This window comes from Columba livia, chromosome 7, assembly GCF_036013475.1.
Source record: "Columba livia isolate bColLiv1 breed racing homer chromosome 7, bColLiv1.pat.W.v2, whole genome shotgun sequence".
Lineage (NCBI taxonomy): Eukaryota > Metazoa > Chordata > Aves > Columbiformes > Columbidae > Columba > Columba livia.
The window spans coordinates 36,113,039-36,134,331 of record NC_088608.1 but is presented as its reverse complement, the minus strand read 5'-3'; the positions used below and the strand labels follow the sequence as shown (position 1 = coordinate 36,134,331).

The following is a 21,293-nucleotide window of genomic DNA, read 5'->3' as shown; positions in this document are numbered from 1 at the left end:
GGTGATTTTTGTCATTTAGATCAAGGGGACAGGCATCCAAACCGCAAAGCGAGAGGACAGCTACGGACAAAAATAGAATCCGGGGAAGGGACCATCCCTGTGCGCTCCACCACCACCATCCAGACGTGGGACGGCGTGTTGCAAGGAGAGAGGCTGCTGACTATGTCCTGCAGTGACAAGATAGCGAGGTGAGATATCGAACTCTCTCTGCTGTTGCTTTTCATCACTGAACAAGAAAGGAGAGGTTGCATGATACCTGCAGCGAATGCGCAGGTTATTGGTTGGATTATTTCAGGACTTGGATGTAGCATGGAGGTGGCTGTAACTCCGGAGATAAAGCTCTGATTCTTCACCTGTGGTTTGAGTCAGACTTTCTGCCAGCTTTAGAGGCAAGGAGGAATCATTGCCTATCATTCCAGCCGCTTCCAGCTTTCTTTTGTATTTGTATCACTGGGAAATAGCAGAGGAATGCTTCCCCCCTTGCCCCTCCTAAAGTAGTATAACATTAGCAAAACAGTACAATAAATATATTGCATTAGTTATATTTGGATAACTTCCGTTGATAATATACATCCTTGCCCCATCATTAGAAGTGTTCAAAGTCAGGGTGGACGGGGCTTTGAGCAATGTTGTCCTGATGGAAGGTGTCCCTGCCCATGGCAGGGAGGTTGGACTAGATGATCTTTAAAGGTCCTTTCCAACCCAGACAAGCATGTTAACAAGATACATTCATGTCCTTGAGTAGATTTAGTTTGTTTTATATATTTAAAAAGTGTTCCAGTTAAAAAAATCTTAATTGATGGGCACTTCTAATATTTGACTTTAAAATTATTTTAACTTAAGTTTAAATATTTTACTGTAATTAAATGTTTTGTTTCCGATGCTAGTGCTTTTATTTATATTTTATCCAATTTCTTCTTTGCTGTTCTCTTTGACAAAGATTGAAACATTTTTTCTGCTCAAAATCCTAAATGGACAAATGATAATCCCCCAAAACCATTTAGCAGCAGTACCCCTTAACAAGTATCAGCAGCACTGGAGAGCTGCAACATGGTTTTTTAATTATTCTCTGTATTGGCAGCCTCTGTGTTCTTGCAAAACAGAGGAGAAATGCCAAGTTTTTCAGCTGATGATATTCTAATTATGTATTAATTAAAATAGCTCTGGTGTTTTATGAAGTCACAGTTAGTCTGATTCAAAATGTATTAAGTTGGAACTATTCTTGTATGCTGCATCAAAAATACAGGAGGAAGGTTATGCAATCGCTTTGTTCCTCCAGTCTTGTCTCAAGCGATCAGCATCTTTACTGAAGGAAGACGCTTTACTTGAGTTGAAATCCCCCTAACATAAAGCGATAGGGCATTTCAGAAGCTAGGACACTGGGTTGTTGAAAGGTAACTCTATAAAAGTGACATTTTGTTTTGGGGGTGGGTTTTTTTGTGTTGTTTTTTTTTTTAATATTTTCAATAAAAGTCACCCAACTTCGATAAATTCCGCAGCTTCATGCCAGGGACTTCTCCCGACCACCAGACATGGTAATCATGCCACACTCACTTGACTTCTTTTATCACGTCGTCATTGCTGTTAGCTCAGATTAAAAAGAATGGAGACAGTTGTTGAGGTAGAACACATTTGACCGTTTTGTTGATTTTGTGTGATGCAGAGCAGAGTCCATCTCTCACTTGTGTAGCTAGCTGTCACCTCTCCTTGGGGCTAATGGCAATAATTTTGTTTGTGCCCGTGAAGGAAGCAAATAGAACCCCTTGACACAGAACAAAGACTGAATGATGGGTAAGGAGGCCCAAATTTAGTATTTTTTTTTTCTCTTCTATTTTTTTTAAACATTTCCCTGACACTTATGACCATGTTTTGTCCACTGACATTTAAAAGAATGTAGCATCCAGCAGTCGGTCCTCTGGTATACCTGAGCCCTCTGAATTTCCCCTGAGCTTTCCCAAGGGACACAATCCCAGCCTGGAAAAGGCACGGATAAATTCGGGATGCAAGACTGCACCGGCAGGAGAACTCATTGTATCACAACAGCCTCATCTGTGTGGATTATCTGTATAATCCAAGCTGTTATTTCCAGCCTCTGAGCGCTTTGTTGTGTGCTGTCTGGCACCTCCTGAGCCTTGTAGGAACATCCAATTAAAAATACAAGGAACATGGGAAGACCGTGGGTGTAATCCCATTTGGATTAGAAGCATTAGAACAGGATTATGCTGGTGTGTTAGTGCCTCGTGGCCCTGCAGTATGAGGCTAGTGTGGTTTCTGTGACCAAAAGTGACTGTTTTGGGACGTTAATATGCATGCATTAGTTTTAAATGCATCCAAACCTTGTTCCACGGTACTTTATGTGTATTTTTTTCATTCGCCTCTTGGTGTGTTTTTCCACCCACATTAAGATTTTTTGGCTTCAAATAATTACTTAACTTGTCGTGAAACATTCCAGTTGTAGCTGATGTCTTGCTGAGAAGTGCAAGATTTGTTTTCATCCCATTTCATTGGGAGAAAGGCTGTAGGAATTGAGAAGTGCTTTCACACTAGGTCTAGTTGTTCAAGGAAAAGTCACCGATGTTCTTCTACTCTAAAGAATGGAATATATAATTTCTGATAGTGTTTCTTTGGCAAGAGGTGCACCAGCACACTCTGTAAAAGCGTGCCGAGGAGTTAATTTTTACTTAACCTTTTTGTATATCAAGTGCTGTGAAATCAGCTGCATGTCATGAAGACAGAAGGTGTTGCAGGAATCCAGCCAGGGGCTGCATCCCTCCTGCGCGCTGCATCTCCACAGTGGTCCCCAGTTGTTTGTGGAGCTGTGCTGTGACAGAACTGGAGAAGCTGCCCCTTCAAAGCCAGGGGTTTGTTTAAAAAAAAATTGAATCATGTCACTGATCTGACTTTATGGAGAGCTGTACAAACAATAAAATCAGCAGGCTGAGGATCAAGGTGCTGATAGGCAGTGTTCTGTTCAGTCAGTCTTGGCACTGGGGAGATGGTGGGCTGCAACTTCTTGCTTTATAGCAGCAGCAGGTTCATACATCCTTTGACTGTCATCCTCTTCTGGAGCTGCTCGGCAGCCAGCCAGCCAGATATAGTTATAATTGCTTTTTCCTTGTCCCAGAAAAGCAGCAGTAGCTCATACCTGTAGTGATGGGAACACTGAACTTCCTAATCCGGGTGCTATTAAGGGCCATTGCAGTGTGTTGTCTGGCCTGCCGTCTGGCCTGCCTGAGGAAAAAGGAGAGCTGTGGCTTTGATTTGCGGCTTTTGTTTCCCTTCTTGTGCTTAAGTGCTTTCCTAATGATTTCTAGAAGAGCTCTAGAAATTCTGTTGCCTCCTCAAACATGGTAGGATTAAATATCACCTCAGTGAGTTCCTGGTAGACAGTGAACCAAACTGCTCTGATCTTCTGTCTCACAAAAGGCAGCTCCAAAGCAAAAGGCTGGTTCAGGATGGGTAAACACACCTTTGTTTGAGCTTTCCGGCAGCACGTCAGGTTACCTTTCCTTGCACCGTGCATCACTTGCAGAGCTGCAGAGTTGAAGCTGAAGAAGTATCACAAGCTGCTGAACACCTGGTTGCTCTTTGTCCGCAGGTATCCCCATCAGCACCATGTGCTTGAGCTTCCCTGGCATTAAACAGCTGACCCATTGATGGAGAGCTGTCCTGCCCAACAACCTTGGTCCTACTTGGCTGCTGAGTAAATCACCATTAACTCTAATGAGACCTAGGCCCCCAGCTCAAATCAAGGCACCTGTATGTAAATGCTGGCAGTCTGGACTTAAATCTTGTGACTCATGCTCTATATCAATATAAAAGCTTGTATTTTGAAAGTCAGTTTTATTTTGAAGTTTTATAGAAGTTAAGAAAGAAAATTCTTGCAGTGACTTAAAACCACCACATTCAGAATATGTAAAATGCTGTCACAAGAGGCATTGGTTTTATGCTCAGCTGAGTGTCTCAGATTTTCCAGTGAGAAGTTTAACGTTGGAAGGTGTCTGCCTGCCCGCTGAGGTGTTCTTCCCCTTCGGAAGATCTCTCATCTTCGCATCTTACTTAGGTGTTTCAGTATCGCTGTAGGTTCGATGCAGCATTCCTGTGTTCTGCTTACGCCTGTGCTTTAGTGCTTTTCTCTGTTGCAAATGTGGAGCCATTTTCCTGCTTTAACGGTGAGAAAAGGTGCCATGTGCTCTGGGATCTGCCCAGTGAGGCTGGACCTGAGATCAGGTCGTTTCACATGGGAGCGCTGCGTTTTTGCCCATGGGTGGTGCAGGAGAGATTTAAGCTGTTGAATTAGCGATGGGAGAGTTGTCTTCTGTTATCATTTTCTCAAGCCATCAAATGCTCCATTTAATACCGTGAAGCAGCCAAGGTCTGTGTCTGCTGTACTGCAGTGGGGGAAGGTTCATTCTGTGTTAGAAACTACATCTGAACCTTGGAAGGTTTGAGTTTGTAAGCTAGATTTAAGTCACTTCAGTTACTTAACCTTTTTCTGGTACTTTTAATGTGAAGAGAAATATCCTTTGCTTATTTCACTGCAAAGGCAACACTTAATAAAGTTTTCTGTAATACATTTGGCTGTTTCTGCCCTGCACCTCACAGTTTGTAGTGAAACACAGAATTTGATCCATTAACTTCGAAACAAGTTGTGGTTTCAGTTAACTTTAGTACTAGATTGACAACGTCTGTTGGCGTGCTTTCTACAACTCGTGCTTGTAAACTGGGAGGACGAGGCAGTTTTAGCATTTCAGGAGGCGATGCCCATGGCCTTTCAAAAACTGATGCGTGGTATTGGTGTAGCTTCTTCTCAGTTTATATCTATAAAGGCTGTTTTTAGTGGATGTGTGAGTGGAAGTGAGAAATTCCCGTTTGACAGGAAAGTACAGTATCAAAAAGGGACAAGAAAGTCTGAGCAATCCTTCCTTTTGACTCTGTTACAATCTGCAGAATTTCATTTGGGTTTCATGTTTATCTCTGCATTACTGCCCGTTTCTGATATATGTTTCTGTAGATATGTTCTTTTATTATAACAACTGTAATTTCAAGCTAGTTTTATATACCGAACCGCTGTCCAACCCTGCCTAATCAATGTTAAGAGCTTGAGGCTTTGGTTATATGAATGGTTTCTGCAAACCTTGTCCTTGCAGCAAACCAGCTGCTCCCAATCCAGCACTTGTGAGTGGCTCTTGTACTACCGGTTCATACAGTTCACCTTGCAGGAGCTTGTTCAGGTGTCCTCACTCCTCCTTTTAATCAAAGGAAGTTGAGCAAGACAAACTTGAGCTTTCATTTTCTGTGCTGGAGAAGGTCACCAAGTGTGGGAGGATGCAGCAAAACACAAGCTCTGGAGATACTGAAGGCCAAGGAAAGGATCTGGCACAGGTTTTATTTAAGGACCCAGGGCTTGCCAGAGGAATGCTTTGGCCTTTCTAAAAAATGATTACCCATCACTCAAGCGCTGTTCGTGAAAAGTAGAATGTGATGTGCCTCGCTGACAAAAGCTCAGTGTGTGTCTGCAAGCTTCAGATACAATTGTAAGACCCCAGTTTGCAACGCCCAGTCTTGCATTCTTTCCAGATGTTTCTTCCATAATATTACCTGTGTTTATGCATATGCTTCCTTATGCTTGATGTAGGTAATACTGAAATAACGAGAAAATGCTATTGTGATTCATTCAGCACTTGAAATACCTCTGTGCTCACAAAATTCTAGCCTTGGTAAGGTCACCTAGGCCCTGGGAAGCAACAATTTTCACTTCATACCTTTACTCTGAGGTTTGGTTGCTGATTGCATTTTCAGTGTTATACAAAATATGCTTTTATTCAATGTAAAATATGCCTTATTTTTTATTAGTGCTATGTTTACTCATTCATTAGGGCCAGCTTTTTTAATGACGGGTGAGTAAGTGAATGCTCATTGCCTCCATTTTCATCCTCAGTAAAAACATGCAAAGAAATTGTTTCTTTGGATTACAGTTTTTGGTTTTACCATTTTTTTTAACGCTTTGCACTTCTTGTAACTAGCTTATGTAGTTCAGTCTTTGCAGCAGTGAAGCAGTTGTGCTGTATAGTTTGTAGCCTGAACTGATGATGATGTATAGCCATGCCGTCCCAGCACAAACTGCAAGAAGCACTGTTAGCAACATCAGAGTTCCTGCGTTCCTTGACAAACCTTGCAACCCAGGCCTTTCAATAAGGACAGACATTCTGTATGAGCATGAGAGCTTCCATTGTGCTCCTCTCTTTTGTTCAAGCATTAAAAGAAACTCTCCTGCTACTTGTGTCTGGGTGTTGCAGTTGTAGTCGAGTTTGCTATTTTAATAGTGCCAAGCTGTTTGGAAGCACCTCAGAGACAAGGACAGTGAAAATACTCTGCAGGAGACTTGGAGGTTTTAAAAAGCGTTTTATATGATGTACGTACAGATTGACAACCAAAACCTGATCAGATGAACACAGCTACAAAAAAAGTCAGTATTTTGCTCCTATGCATGCTATATCCCTGCCACCAGACCTCATCCAGCGTAGGTCACAGTGCTACAGACAGGGATTTATGGTTGGATTCTATGGAGCAGCTAAAGTGGGCAAAGAGTGTATATGCTCTTCGCATACTTTCAGTTTTCAGATTCAGTTTTGTCCCTGCCTGCGGATATTGCAGGCAACTACAGGTGTCCTTTCTGGCAGCAGCGTGTAGACAGTTTGGCGAGGGTGTCCAGGACAAGCTTTCCCTTATGGTGATGAGGTGCTGATGTCTTGCAGACACGATCCTTCTTGCGTTCTGAGAAGGACTGTTTGCTCACTACCTGGTGTCTTTTGGAGGCATCGGCTACTATTTCTGACTGAGGATCTCACAGTTTGGCTTTCTCTGGTTGAACGATCCTGTCCATCTCTGGCATTAGGGTGCGGGGAAACACATCATCAGACCTGTTAGTGGGGAAGTGAAGTCACGGGCTCTGCTCCTGAAGTGGGTGCTCACAGTACACCTGTTGCTCTAGGTCATCTTACTCAGGGTTTTGCTTAGCATCCCATAAGCTGATCTAGGAGATGTTGGCAGGTGTCACAGCTATTCTACCACAGTCATGTGCTGGTCAAGAGGAAGGGTTGAAAGTCTGGTCCATTGTGATTGACTGCTGTTATGTCTGGCAGATGTTACTTGTTCCATTAAAAAGAAAGTGTTTTTTTTGTTGTTTTTGTTTTGTTTTTCCCTCCCTCTTAGGTGGAACGTATTGGGTATTCAAGGAGCCTTACTTAGCCTCTTTGTGGAGCCAATTTACTTCTCTAGCATCATCTTGGGGAGTTTATATCATGGGGATCATCTATCCAGAGCCGTATACCAGAGGATAGCAGAGATAGAAGATCTACCACCTCTTTATACACTCAACAGACCTTTACTTAGTGGCAAGTATCTAATGGAGAAGGCCGTGCCGGTAACTAAGTCTGTTCCAGTAGCAATGTGATTTTGCAGTTCTCAAAACCTTGCAAATTATGTACTGTGAGTAAACTGCTTGCTGGTTACAACAGAGAAGTTATGATCTAATGTGGATACTCAGTCAGAAATACCACAGCAAGGACTCTTTGTGAGTTAAAAGGTGGAAAGAACTGGGGCATGAGCCGTTGGGTGCGGTTGCACATAATTGCTGTCTGGAGTGTGCCCTAGCGATATTTGAGGCAAGTTGAAGGCCCCGGCTTAGTGAAACCTCTTTCCACCCATGAAATAGTGTGTCATCTCTCACTGTCGCTTCTCTTGCCATTGCAGATATTTGTTGAACGGCCCATCATTAATCAATATGCCAAGACAGACACATTTGGTTCACAATTTCTAGGTCTATAACCAACTAAAAGTGGACGGAGAGAACATCTCAAGCTGCCCTTGGTTGTATTTTCATTTTGTCATCAATCTATGCTGGATGTCGCATTGGCTTTAATTAGCATGGCACCCAGCTTGTTCGCATGACCCAATAATCATACTATTTTAATTTCCACTTTGTAGGTTAATGCGCAGAGGCTGTGTTCAGAGCCTGGTGGCACATTCTTTGAGAGTATTTTTCATAGAGTATTAAATACATCCGACAGACAGCAATATGGCAAGCCCCAGCTGGTGTAGTTAGCAGTTGTCTTTTGCAGCTCCATTAAATACCATTCTTTGGCTTTGTGCTGATCCTGAGCTTCAGTGGGGCTAAGAGGAATGGCAATATTTGAATTAACAGGTTGTAACTTCTAATTGAGCTGTGATTTTCAAAGGAAAGTTCTCAAGTGTCTTAAATTCTAAAACTGCTACTTACAGTAGTGCTGTGAAAGCTCTAAACCTGAAGTCTCTTATCCTCCCTCTCAGTGTGTGCATTGCTTTGTTCCGTAGAGCTTGGCTTTTGACATGTGTCTGCTTATTTTCCAGGGGGAACAAAAAAGCTCAGTATTTTAAAGCATGTTTGAAGTTTGCCATGAATTCTTAAAATAGATTTAGGGAGTGAGTAGGAAAAAGAGCCTGTTGAACAACCAGCATTTCTTTAGATAAGAAAGGTAATTAATAAGGATTCCCTGAACTGGGACATATTAAAATGTTAACTAATGTGTTTGTTCTTATATTAGCAAGCAAGTAACAGTTACAACACTCACAGTACGAAATATTAAATTGTTGTATGAACATAGTAGCTGATGTGTGGACTGTTTCTGCCTGATTTTCAGGGATCTTTACCAAGTCTTCAAGGCAGCAGGTTTGGGGTGGGTGAGAGGAGTTTTTGTTACCCTTTTCACAACACATAGCAGCACCTTGTCTTCTTAAAAATCCTCTTTCTGCAATATTGCTATCATCTATTTGCAATGAAATAGCACCATCTATTTCAACAGTTCAGCTGGGACTCACTGAGCAGCAGAAAGAGAGTTCAGAAATATTCTCAGCTGTTGAGTTTTCATGAAAATACACATTTCAAAAATGTATGGGAGGCCGGAGGAGAATTGTGTATTTTCTACTGGTTCAGTCTTGAAAGCCGGTCTTGCGACCCTTGCTGTTGGATGCAGCTGGGGCCTTTGTGTGGCTGCCCCACTGCTCTTTGATTCACACATTTTATAGTGTATTCTTACCTGGAATAAGTGGAATAAACACCACAAAAACACCTGTCCCCAGTTCTATATTACTCCTGCTACCACACACATAACAGTGATGGTGATTCATTTCTACCAGAGGGATGAAGTAAAAGACAAATAACTCTCTTTACCCAGTGTCTCACCTGTTTGGCTGAGAAAGTACCGTAAAAACTGCTTTTTTTCCTCTCACAAAACAAGTTGTATGTCTGCAGGGACAATTGCATTAAGTCAAAGTCAGAGTGAGTTACTGCCATCTACTGCTAAAAATTATCTCTTCGTGGTCTTTCTTTCCTCATAGGAGTTTTTCTTCTTATACCTCCTTTTCGCAGCAAGTGAAATGTGAACGTGCACATCAGAGTAGCTGGTTTTTAACTAGGGAACATGGGAGATGTGTATGTTGGTAGAAAACTCCCCGTGTTGACTCTTGGAAGCCTTTTGGTTGCAGGACCCAGGCTTTTGGGATGCCCTTAGCACCGCAGCACCAAGCGCACATGAGCTCTCCTGAGAATGGCCCAGCTCACTTGAAGAGAAGACAGCTTTGAATCTTGGGAATTTCTAGAATAATCTGAGAAGGGATCGATTTCTCAGTCAAAGCAAACGGCTGCTCAACCGAACCCTGCAGTAGTGTCTGCTTCTATGGACAATACCTTTATTCTTAGCTGCGATTATAATATAAATTCAAAGCTTTCCCTGTTTTGATGTTTGATAAGCTGATAGTTTCTCATCCTGTAGTTTCTCTAGAGTTTCTTGCATTCTACCAGAGTATTGTCAGAAATTACCTTGTTTGGTGATTTTGACCTGTTACTTGTGGTGCTACAGATATTACCTATTTTGATTCTCAACTGAAAAATCCCAGAGCAGCATCACATCTGTTTATCTTGTCACCAGCGTAAGAACTGTCTTACCTAAGCCCAAGACCTTAAGGCTCGATCCGTCCAGCCTAGAACCTTTTTCCACAGATAGTTAGGCTGTGAAAAGCAGAAGGCATTAGGAAACCTCTGCAGATACCTCCTGAGAATCGCAGCAGTGACTTGCACATTAGGGACATCCTGAGTCTGGTATTGAAAATCTTTGTGTTTAGATCCTTAATGGATCTTTTATTCATGAACACCTGGCTTTGTTTTTGAACTGGTTTCATATTTTTGCCATACGCAGCCTCCTTTAGTAAGGAGGGCTGTAGGATGTGTAATATGTGCAATGGCATTTCCTTTTATGCTAGTTTAAATAGGTGCTCCTCAGTGCTCTATATGGTACAGGCTATAGGTAGTTGTCGTGGCACTTCTGTCAGGGCGCTCAGTTTTCTATACCTCTGCAATATTCCTGCATAATTCCTGGGTTTCGCAAGCTGAAAGGTCTTAGTCTGCTTTGTTGTTCCTTGCATGGAGACCCTTCCACATAAGGATCGTCCCTTCCATTTTACAATCACATTTTTGAGCTACTGAGACCAGAGCAGCACCTGATTCTCAAGATAAAGCAGCAGTACTGATTTACATGGTGGCATCATGCTATTCTGTTCAGTTCCATGGTCCTTCAATAAAAATTCCTAACATTCCCTTTGCTTCCTTTGATTACTGTTGAACATTGACCTGATCTTACGGTAGAATTGAATATTAGAAGCTAAAATTTCATTCCTGAATGCTAATAGCCAGCTCCAAGTCCAGCACTCCTTATGCAAAATAGCTTTGTCTTTTACTCCTGTGCATTCCCTAATATTTCTCTGTGAGGAATTCCGTCTGCCTTTTTATTGCCCAGTCACCTTTGGTGATTTTTGTTTCCTTGGTACCTTATCCTCCCGTTCATATTGGCAGTTTTCAGCTCTCTATCTCCTTTATAACGAAGCTTTTTTGAGCTCTGTCCTCAAAGAACTGCCAAGCTTTATTATTTATGCAAGCATTGGCACAAAGAGCTGTGATCTGTGCTTGTCATACCCTATTATAATAATATTCAAAAAGAAGTTCTGAGCCATGTTTTCTAAATAGCTTAGTTATCCATTTTCAAAAGAGAATAACGTGTTTTCCCTTCTGTCCTTGCCTTCTCTTCCGTTACTGGTTTCAGCTCACTGTGCCATGTTCATGTCTAGGTTTTGAGGAGGAAGATATGATCCACCTAAAGTGTTATCGGACTCCTTGCTTTTGGGATGACCTTTGTTCCCTGGCCGTGCTACCTGTGATCGACCTTCAGTGGCTCCTTTGCTACCACTCCAGGGTTCCTGCAGACAATTAAGCAGCTGAACAGGGCGTTGTTATTTAAGTGTTATTTGAAATGCTGATGTTTTGGGTTTTGTTTGGGTTTTTAAGTTTTTATCTAATCCATCAAAATAACCTGAGGAATGCATTGTGTAGTTGCCACGGAAATGTGGTGCTTACTGGATGTGCAGCTTCCTCATCTTTATCCGATTTACTTGTGCAGATGCTTGTGATGTGTTTGAGTAGCTGACAGGGCAGAGGCCTCAAGGAGCAAATGGCGTTTTGCAGCACTTGGTGAACTGTATCTGATCACTGTACTGGGTCAGTAGTGTATGAAACAAAAGCAAAAGTGTTACTATAGATATCATTAAACTAAAGAAAACATATGCCAAACTTACAATTCATTAGGTGTTTAGGTGCAAGCCTCGTGTCGTGTGGCTCACGGAGCGGCAGCATTTGGACTTCAGTGGCCCAGGACACACGCAGGCGTTGTGTGCGATCAGCTCCGCTTTTCAGGAGACGTGGTGCCCACGCTCATTGCCACGGGCAGAAGTCATGATGAGGACTTGTTGACTCATTGTAAAGCCTTGTTCTTGCTGGGTCTTCCTCACATATTGCTTGTGGGCTCTTGTGGGTGGGACAGGGACCCCTGTCCGCCCTCCCAGGGTGGTCAGTGTGTGGATCCCAGATCCCTGCTCACCGATTTACACATCGGTGGGTGTAGATCTGCAGCATGCTGTGGATGGGGTAGGAACCTCTGCTGTATTTCAGCTCCTGGATGCATCTCTCCTTAAAGTTATCTCCTAAAAGAGCTCTTCAGGAAACTCTTTTGTCCTCATTCTCAATTTTTTCAGCTTGTATTTTAAGAAAATGGGGAATGGTAGGGTGATTTTTTTCACCAATTCACTTATCAGTCAGAGTGACCATGTTGGCGTAAACCAGGCGTAAAAATACAGCAACTTCAGGAAGTTCAATATGATTGATATTTCAAAATGTTTGTTTGTTGATTAAAAGAGGAATTGATTATAGAAAGCAAACCAAATTTCACTGTGTCATCCAGACCTTGTAGGTCTCGCATGCTCTTGGTGCTGGGCCCAGAGCTGCTGACAGACCTGGGCCAAGTGATGTTGGCTTAACTTTATTGGCTTGTGTTTCAAATATCAGCAAGCAATGCATCCTGCTGCAATGCTTACGTTCAATTTATACTAATTCACTGTATCTTATAAAATGTAGCACCTAGCATAACCTTGGAGTAGATTTGAAATAGGCTTTCAGTAAGAATTTCATTAAAAATAGGGTCTTATTAGAAAGAAAAAGAAATCCCCTCTCTGTTCTCTCTTGGTGAAACGACTGAGACACCTTAAAGGTAGCTTTGCCACCTCTGTAACGTTTGCAGGATCCAAAGCCGTATTTCGGAGGTGTTGCACAGTTTAACATCTGAGCAAAGTGATCTGTGTCCTCTCTTGAGTCCTGCAGTTTGCCATTTCTGGGCACTAGAAGTAGCAATGGGCACGTTAAATGGGGAGGCAGCTGAAGCACAGCTGGGTTGGTGCTGGAAGACACAAATGTCTGCTACTTTTGGCTTTCTGCAGATGGTGCTGAGGTTGGGGCTCCCCTTGTCTAACTTGGGTGCCCACAGCGTCAGCAACATGCGCCTCAATTTTGACCACAGCAGAGTGAAAAGGCAGTTGTAACTGGAGAGTTACAGCTGCTGAACCTCACAGTATCTGCTCATTCCTACACTCTGCTCGTCCCACTACTGAGTGGGCCCCGAGAGCAGCGGTTTCTTGTGCAGGAGCAAAGCTGCTTTTTTTCTACTCCATAATTATTTGCAGATTAACATTTAGTTTGTTGGTTTGCCCTATAAGCAAGACCAGATCCTCGTGAGATGGATGTGGCAAGGCACTTGTGTTACACTCCCCATGGACCCCTTCACGAGGAAGTTGGTTTTTGGTGGCTCCCGCAACAGACTTGCCCTGCTAGGAACGACAGAGGAGAGGATGAGAATAGCCAGGATGAGAATAAGATGTGCATGGTGATATCTCTGTGAGTTGGTGAAAAATGTGCAGGAGAACATCCTTGGTATAAAAGATCCGCTTCTAAGACTGCTTAGTGATGTGATTTCAGTAGCTCTGCCGTATCGCTTACTCCCCAGTAGAAACAAAAATCAAGGGTTAGTATTTACTGTTGTCATTAAACGTCACTTTTCTTTCAGGTATTAGCAATGCAGAAGCTCGTCAGCCAGGGAAAGCGCCAAACTTCAGCGTGAACTGGACAGTAGGAGACACTGGTCTTGAAGTTATTAATGCTACAACCGGCAAAGATGAAATGGGTCGTGCATCTCGCCTTTGCAAGCATGCTTTTTACAGCCGCTGGATGCGTATTCATGCAAAGGTATATCTTCCAGAGTGCTAGATTTTCCAGTTCTTCATAATTCTTAATGAAATATCTGTGCATGCTGCTTTCTGTATTCAGAAGCCACTTTCTGAGCCTGCTGAAAGCTGAGCCTGATGTTAGCTCCTGCTCCATGTAGTAATGGAACCGAACAATGCATTTGTTTAGCTTATTCTTTAATTTGATGATGTCTGGTCAAAAATGCATGCAAGGTTCTAACAGTCCTTGGTTTATAGCTAATTAAAGGGTGCTATCTCCTTTGCCTTCTCATTTTAATTTATTTGGAAGGATAATCCCAGTGTCACTGCAGTCAAACCTACTGAGGTTTTGCTCTGTCCTCTCTTAGAAGGAAAAGCTACAAGGAAGTATCTGTCTGGTTTAATACTAGCTGTTTTAATAACTCAGTCCCTCTCAAATCATTTGGCTTAACAGTTTCTTTTGTCTCCTCTTTTCTCGTCTTTAATCCACACAGCTTTCCTCCAGCTTGCGCTCCAAGATCCTCAAGCCCAACCTGTACCACGACACCAAGCAAGGAGCCGCTGAGTACCAAACTGCCAAAGAGTGTTTGTTTAAAGCGTTCCTGAAGGCAGGACTGGGAGCCTGGGTGGAGAAGCCCATAGAACAGGATCAGTTTTCTCTCACCGTCTAATTCACAGACTGCTCATCACTATGGGAAGGGGGTTGTTCTGGAAATTCCTGGTGTCCAGCACTGCTTTCTGGCATCTCCATCAAAACATCTTTTTGTTTGGAGTTGGGTTTGGTTTTTTTTTGTTAAAAAGCGCTTCATAGTAACTGTTTCTGTTTTGCTTAAGTATTGAAACTCAGTGAGGATCTGACACATAAATGTATATTTCATTATGGGAAAGTAATTTCTGGTGTATTTCTAGAAATACTTTTACTGTAGAAAACTTGCAGTAAGGCTGTCCTTACAGTATACAATGACTCATTTTTTCTGGGTTAAAAGAATTCATTTTTTTAATTCAATGTCATCAAGTGCATGAAGAAAGGAAAGTTTCTCTAGGTTTTACACCACACTTTTAGGAGGTAGCTTATGGGTTTTTTTAAAGAAAATAGGTGACAAAGCTGATTCTACTCCTCTGTTAACTTGTACTTGAACTGCAGGTATTTCTAGCATATAGACCACAGAGCCAGAATGGATTCTGGACAGCTAGTATTTCCTCACTTCCTTGCTCTTTAAAACCAGCTGCTGAGAATTTCATGTCTTTGATGTATGTATTTATTAGCCTGTGACCCAGTTTTTAACATGCAGCTTTTTATTCTGTTTTTAAAAATACATTTACCTCCCATTTACACACATTGTGAAGTCTTCATTTTTTTTTACCGTTGTAAACTGGAAACAGCAAAATAATTATTGTAAGTTAAGAAGTTTAGTGTATGACATGCAGAAATCTGTTTAGAAGTAGGTGATTTGTAAATCCCAGGAACTCATCAGAATACAGTCATCACTGTAACAGTAATATGACAACTTAAAGAAAAATAGTTGCTCATTTTAAGGGCGCTAAGCCTGAATTGCCAAAACTAATCAGTTGCTGGGTATTGATTGCTCTCCTCTCGAAGAAATGAAAAGCTCTCGTAAGGACACAAATTAAGTCTTGTTTCCTGTGAGTTGTATCTGCTTTAACCCAAGTCGTTGTGTCTCTGAGATTCCATTGCCTTTTGGCTTTACACGTGTGATGGTCTTCATGAAGCTAATTAGGTAAGTTGCTTTGATGACTTAGAAAGGTGGTTTTCCTAAAGGTGTAGACACTTCTGCTTTATGTAAAAATGTAAGATAGAAGGGAATTATTGTGAGATCAGTTTGATTAACTGCTGTATAGAAGTCATTTTTAAAAACACTTTTTAGTACACGACGTTTAGGAGCGATGGTACAACGTCTGGTCTCGCTTCTCTGCTCACATGGCGTGTGTCCAAACACATCCCTCGGCTCATGACTGTCCAGGTGACACCTGTGCTTTCTGAAGAGCATCTTGGAGATCCTCTGTTTTCCCTTTGCAAGCGACGAAGGTGATGCTTTGTGACATGCTAGTGCGCCTGACAGCACCAACCCAGCACAACGCTGCTCCAGCTGTCGCTTCCTGTCCCTCCGCTCGGCCACCCCGTCCCTGTGCCACACGGGACAGCAGATCAGTGGCTGGTCCATGCTTTGAAGCCAAGTCAGGTGTTGCTTTTAGACCCACATTGGGTCAGAGGTCCGGTTTGGAGTCGTGTTGGCGCATTGCGGAGCAGTGGAGTGGAGTGGAGCGTGGGTCCTCCAGCCAGCTTCACGGCCAGAGCCGCTGAAGCTGGAACTGGAGCTACTGTACCTGAGCCACAGCATCTCCAGGGGGTTAGCCCATACCTGGGGTGTTGGAGACTTGGATGTAAACCCAGTTCTGGCCAATCATGAACACCGAGGAGATGTGCTGCTTCGTTATTGCCCAAGTAGGAACCCGTTTTCACCTTCAAAAGTGATCAAGCCTGAAAATCAGCAGTTGAAGCCTGTGGGTTGCTGTCTTGGAGGTAATGCATTGAGGTGCAAACAATGCATTTTTGGCAGTATTATGGATAGTAGCGAGCTTTGCTGTGGGAAGATGAGCAATACTGTGGCCTAGTGGTCTCCTCGGAAAAGACCTGGATGCTTCCAGAGGTTGCTGCCTCTTCCAGATGCCGGAGGAACAAACCTTGCAAGCTGCACCAGCCGGGCTTTGATAACTCAGCTTCACAGGTGACTGGAGCCCTCCTGTCTGCTTGTCACTAAACCCAGGAGTGCTCCTGTGGCCTCTGCCAGCCCGACAAGGCTTCTGTGGTCGTCCTCTAACTGAGGCTTAGGCTGCCCTGTTGTGAAGCTACAAGGAATTTAATTACATGTGGTCAGATTTTGCAGGTGCTTGGACCTTTGAGATCAATCTTGGCTTGTTCATGTTGCAAAAATTCTCTGTGGCTGTAGCTGAATACATGCATATGTGTTGCAGGATCGAGGGAAAGCTGCTCACACTATATACCTTTTCTTGAGATCATTTCTGCCATTAGGTGAAATGAAGACACGTTTCTAAGGGGCTCAGTCTGTTGATAAATGAAGTCCATTGATAATTTCCAGCGAATAATTTTTACCCATCTTTCTGAAGTGCTCATTCAAAAGTTGGTGTCTCTCTGGATTTTTTTGGATTACTTGGAAAGTATTAGCTCAAACTATTTTTTTTATAAGGTCACAAATATGAGCAATATATTTAAGTATTATTATAGACATAGTTTTTTAAGCTGTTCAAATGAACAATTAAAATTAAAGTGTAAAGGAAATATGTTCCATGCCAAAACCTTTTGACGAAGGAATGGTGTCAGGTTATTTATGAGGAATGAGTGCTCTTGTTTATAATTCCAGAATTTTAAAAAGTAAGAAGTTTTCCAGGGTTGTATGCAATCCATATCTGTCTTCTGGGAGTCAATAAAACACTGCTTGGCTTCCTTCACTTGCTTGTCCCTTTTTTGTGCAGCTGTTACGTGGAAAGAAGTTGGGAGGCAGAGCTGTGGTTGCCGGTGCTCCCGTGTTCCTCACAAATCACTGTCACTGAGCACCAATGGATAGCGATGTATATAATGTGGAGTGACTGCATAAGATAAGGCAGCTCAGCTTCCAGCAGCTGCCGAATTTTGTGGCTGACTTTTGTGTTGGGAGAAAAGCCTGGGCTGGGTGGATGGGACTTGCAGGGCTGCTCTGAGAGCGGCTTCGGTTCTTTTAATTGTGGGTTTTTTCATATTTTTGATTGCACACGAGTTTTTGTTTCAGGATCTTCAAAGGACTTGAAATAAATAATAACAACTTTAACGTTGAAAAATACTTGAAATCTAATTTAAGCTGTTTTTCTCCAGATGACGTTCTAGTGATGATAAAGTTTGTAGGTTCGTAAAATAGATAATTTTAATTATAGATGTTTGAAATATATATGATCGCTTTAAGAAGATTTGGGCCTAAAGACTCACGCTTGAAATATCGGTTACAGCCGTACTCAGGACCTGGTAATAACTATAGATTATTTCTTACCGCTTGTGTGTGAAGCGTATTGTGTGTAGGAGTTTGTTAGCAACTGTTCTCACCGTGGTGTAGCCGGTGATGGTGACTCTGCCTATGTGGGGACATACAGCAGCGGGGTTTCTGTACCTATGGCCATTTTGGTCTTCTCATCTTGGAGAAATTTTTTCACGGGTGGTTACTACGTAGGAAACTCAAGAGTAAGAAGATTTTTGTGTGCCATGCCTCCGTGCATGCTCTAAATCTGAAATAACTTGCAGCGGTAAGTCTAAGGATCTCGTGTTGCATTTCATGAGTCCAGTTCTGTGCTGTTGACCCAAGGGCAAAAGTAAATCTCATCCTGCTCGCTCGGTGAAAACACGCGTGAAATGAAGCTGTTGGTTCCGAGTCCTCGGTGGCACGAAGCAGAGTGTGTCCCCCACGGCAGAGCAGCGCTGCCTTTTGAAACCAAGCTGTCTTCTTAAAAAATAACCAACTAGGAGCTGAGAATCAGTTCTAAGAGTTGCTCAGTCATGGTCACCAAATGTTTCAGTTTGTTTTGTTTTGTTTTTTAAAATATCAATAATTTTATAACTAGCAAAGATGATTATTGCCGTTCCATAAATTAGGTTTTAAGGCTTGGGAGGCTCATGCTTGCAGGCAAGCTGTGTTTTGGATTCTTTGCATTTTGATTGTCATAAAATGTCCACTGAGAAAATGATCCCAAAGTTTAACTGAAGAGGAAGCAAAGCTACAGTTCAAGTATACTCTTAGAACAAAATTTTTATTTAAAACCTAAGAACCCAGAGAAATAAAACACATAAAATTAATTATCCTGTCTCAGAATAGACTTTTTTTATTTTTGCTGGGTTTGTTTTGTTTATTTTGTTTGGTTGGGTTTGTGTTGGTTTTGGTTTGATTGCTTTTTTTGGTTGGTTGGTTTGAGGTTTGTTTTTTAATACCAAGTGATTTCAGTTGAGTTTGAAGGTTTTCATCTTGGCTTAACGTGCTCCTGTTTGGAGAGGAGCTGGTGTTTATCCCAGGGTTACCTGGAGCCTGCAGGCACAGGTTTTGAAAGGGACAAGAAGTGGATTTTAGAAGTGACGCTGCACTCAGTGCTGCAGTTCTCTTTGTGGAAACAGCTGGTCCAGAGTACTTGCAACAATTTTGGGCTGGCCCCCCCAAAGGAGGAAGGTTGTGTAGGTCTCTGTGGAGGGTATATACAGCCACAGGGTGTGTGGTGTTTCATCTCTAGCAAGGTGTTTGTCCCTAAAACACACCTGGGTGGATAAAACCCAAGTTTCTCCGTGGGTCATGTCAACACAGAGTGTTTTTCAGAAGCTTTGCAGCCAAAGGTCTGTCCAGTTGCCTGTTGATAAGTGGGCTGTTAAATGTGCCAATGGCATTGGCGTGTGCAGGAGTGAGTTTTATGGGTAGCTAGATTTTTGGTTTCTTCAGTCGTTCTGGAAAAGGAGAATTAAGAGCCCTGTTTGCTGCCAGTACTGAGGGCAGTGGGCATCAGCAGGTGTAAAGATTTAAAGAATTTCTGTTCTCTAGAGGTGAAGATCCACAGCTGAGGTCACTGCAGTGGTTTTTTACATTTTTAGTGTGTTCATCATCATCATACCTATATCTTTTTTGTTGTAGTTCAGCTGAGGCATCTTTAACAAGTTTAAGACCAAATGTGTGTGTGAATATACAATTATACATGTATATATAGCTGTATATTGTTTGCATTAGGCAGTTGTTCTTCCCGTGTGATAGTGTAAATACATTAGGTTTACCTACCTGGTGTAAGGATATTAAAGAACACTCTCAGATACGGTCCTTAGTACTTATTTTCTCTATTTATAAACTCAACTTTGAAGACAAGACCTGGTTTTATCTCTGGTTTGTCGCTTTCCTTACAGAACACTTATTCCTATCCTGGTGTCACCACTGAAGCACAACCCATCAGTTGATTATTCCAGGCTCTGACTCTTTTGCATACTACCTTGCATTGTTTAATTAACGTTTGTGCAGAGATTTAAAAATACAAGAGCTATATCATTGCTAAGTTTCACCATTGTTTTTGTATATTGATATCACTAGTGGCAAACTAAGTGGAATGTCACAAAACATCGTGGATGCTGTTAAAATGGTGGTTTGGGTTGCATCCCAAAGAGCTAGTGAGGAAGTAATCTGAGGGAACACTTCTGAAGCTGCCAGCTTGACCTCTGCAATGGCAGTTTTGCAAAGAGAAAGGAGGGAGGGAGGGATTGTAGGCTTGGAAACACCTGGCACGGCCTTGCAGAGGTAGTGGCAGCAACGGGGTGGAAATGGAAGCTCTGGAGGTGGGAGCTGCCCGCTCTGCCCATGGGACACCATGGTGTTGGTGAACACAAATGTAGCCTGTTCAGTCACATTGCTCTGGCTGAACAAATGCTATCAGTGATATTTGTAAATAAGTTACTGATACCCCACTGCCCGATGTGGGGTGCACGGGGCTCCCTGCCACCCTCTGCCTCCCCTGGCCTTCCGAAGAGCTGGTGGGGTGGCCCTGGGCGGAGGGGTTCCTGGCGTCCCTGTGGATCCGGGCTCTGACCTTGGCTCTGTTCCTCTCTGTTCCAGCCGTTCAACACAGGACAAAGGACAGCAGCCCCTACGTCCAACGCCAGGCACTTCGCACTCTGCCCCTGCTCAGAGCTGCAGCGGCAAGTGGCTCCTCCAGATCCAGGCTGCAGGAACTGCAGAGCCAACTCCGCCAGGCGTGGAGGAGGCGGCGGCCTTCTCTCTGGGGCAATGGCTGGCTGTGCTGCTGCGGCTCCGCACAGGACTGATCCCAGCACCGCCATGTGCTCTTCCCTGAATAAACAGTTTATTGAGTGTCTGAACCTGCAGATCTCGAGTTACTGCTCTTCTGCCCTTCTGTCTCCAACCGGTGGGTCTTGCTTTGGCCCCCAGGGCATTGAGGTAGAGGACAGAAAAGGTACTTGTGCTCAGCAACCATTGCCCAGGCAAGCAGTGTAGTAGACAAAGAGACCAGAAACCACTCTTCACTTGGTTCTTCTGCTGAAGCCTTTAATGCTTCCAACAAGAGCAGAGCCCAGAGCTGTGGGCTGAAATACTTGTCCTTGGAGATGTCCACAAACGTTCTCCCCACCGTGACCTGCCATTTGTGCCTCTTTAGCCGGATCCTGTGGAGCTCCTTTGGTGCTGTGTCACTATGGGGTGGGTTTGCTGGGCTGGGGGAGCCCCTGTGGCACGTGTCACTCCTGTGGCACCGTGTCACAGGGCCCTTTGTGACCCGCCGTGATAAGGGTGCTGGTGGCACAGCAACCACGTCACTGTGCCCGGAGGACACGACGGGACAGGACAGGAGCGAGAGGAGCTGCCAGGAGCCCCTGTGCAGACACCTTGTTCCCTATTGATCCGTGTCTGCTGTCTACAGCGCTTTTCCTACACGTCTCCCATCCCTGCAGCAGGAGCCCTTGAGGCCAGACAGCAGCGGGATGACGTGGAGACCCCCATTCACACCCAGGGTGGTCTGGCTGAATGACGATAGTGAAGATGAGGACGAGGAGGAGAAGGAGGTTGAGGCTGCCCCAGCATCGCAGCATGAGGAGGTGCAGGAGCACCAGCTGCTGC

The 21,293-nt window shown here is 43.4% G+C and overlaps 1 protein-coding gene across 2 annotated transcripts in view; it reads left to right on the top strand.

Annotated features, from left to right (window-relative positions):
- Positions 1-17,127, top strand: part of ADARB1 (adenosine deaminase RNA specific B1) — a 63,990-nt gene extending 46,863 nt beyond the window's left edge. For both annotated transcript variants that reach the window (XM_065069358.1, XM_065069359.1), the window contains 4 exons: positions 20-188; positions 7,216-7,397; positions 13,482-13,660; positions 14,133-17,127. In XM_065069358.1, coding sequence (XP_064925430.1) covers positions 20-188; positions 7,216-7,397; positions 13,482-13,660; positions 14,133-14,309 — 707 coding nt within the window. In that variant the 3' untranslated portion in view covers positions 14,310-17,127. The remainder of the gene's footprint in view (positions 1-19; positions 189-7,215; positions 7,398-13,481; positions 13,661-14,132) is intronic.
- The last annotated feature ends 4,166 nt before the right edge of the window (positions 17,128-21,293 follow it).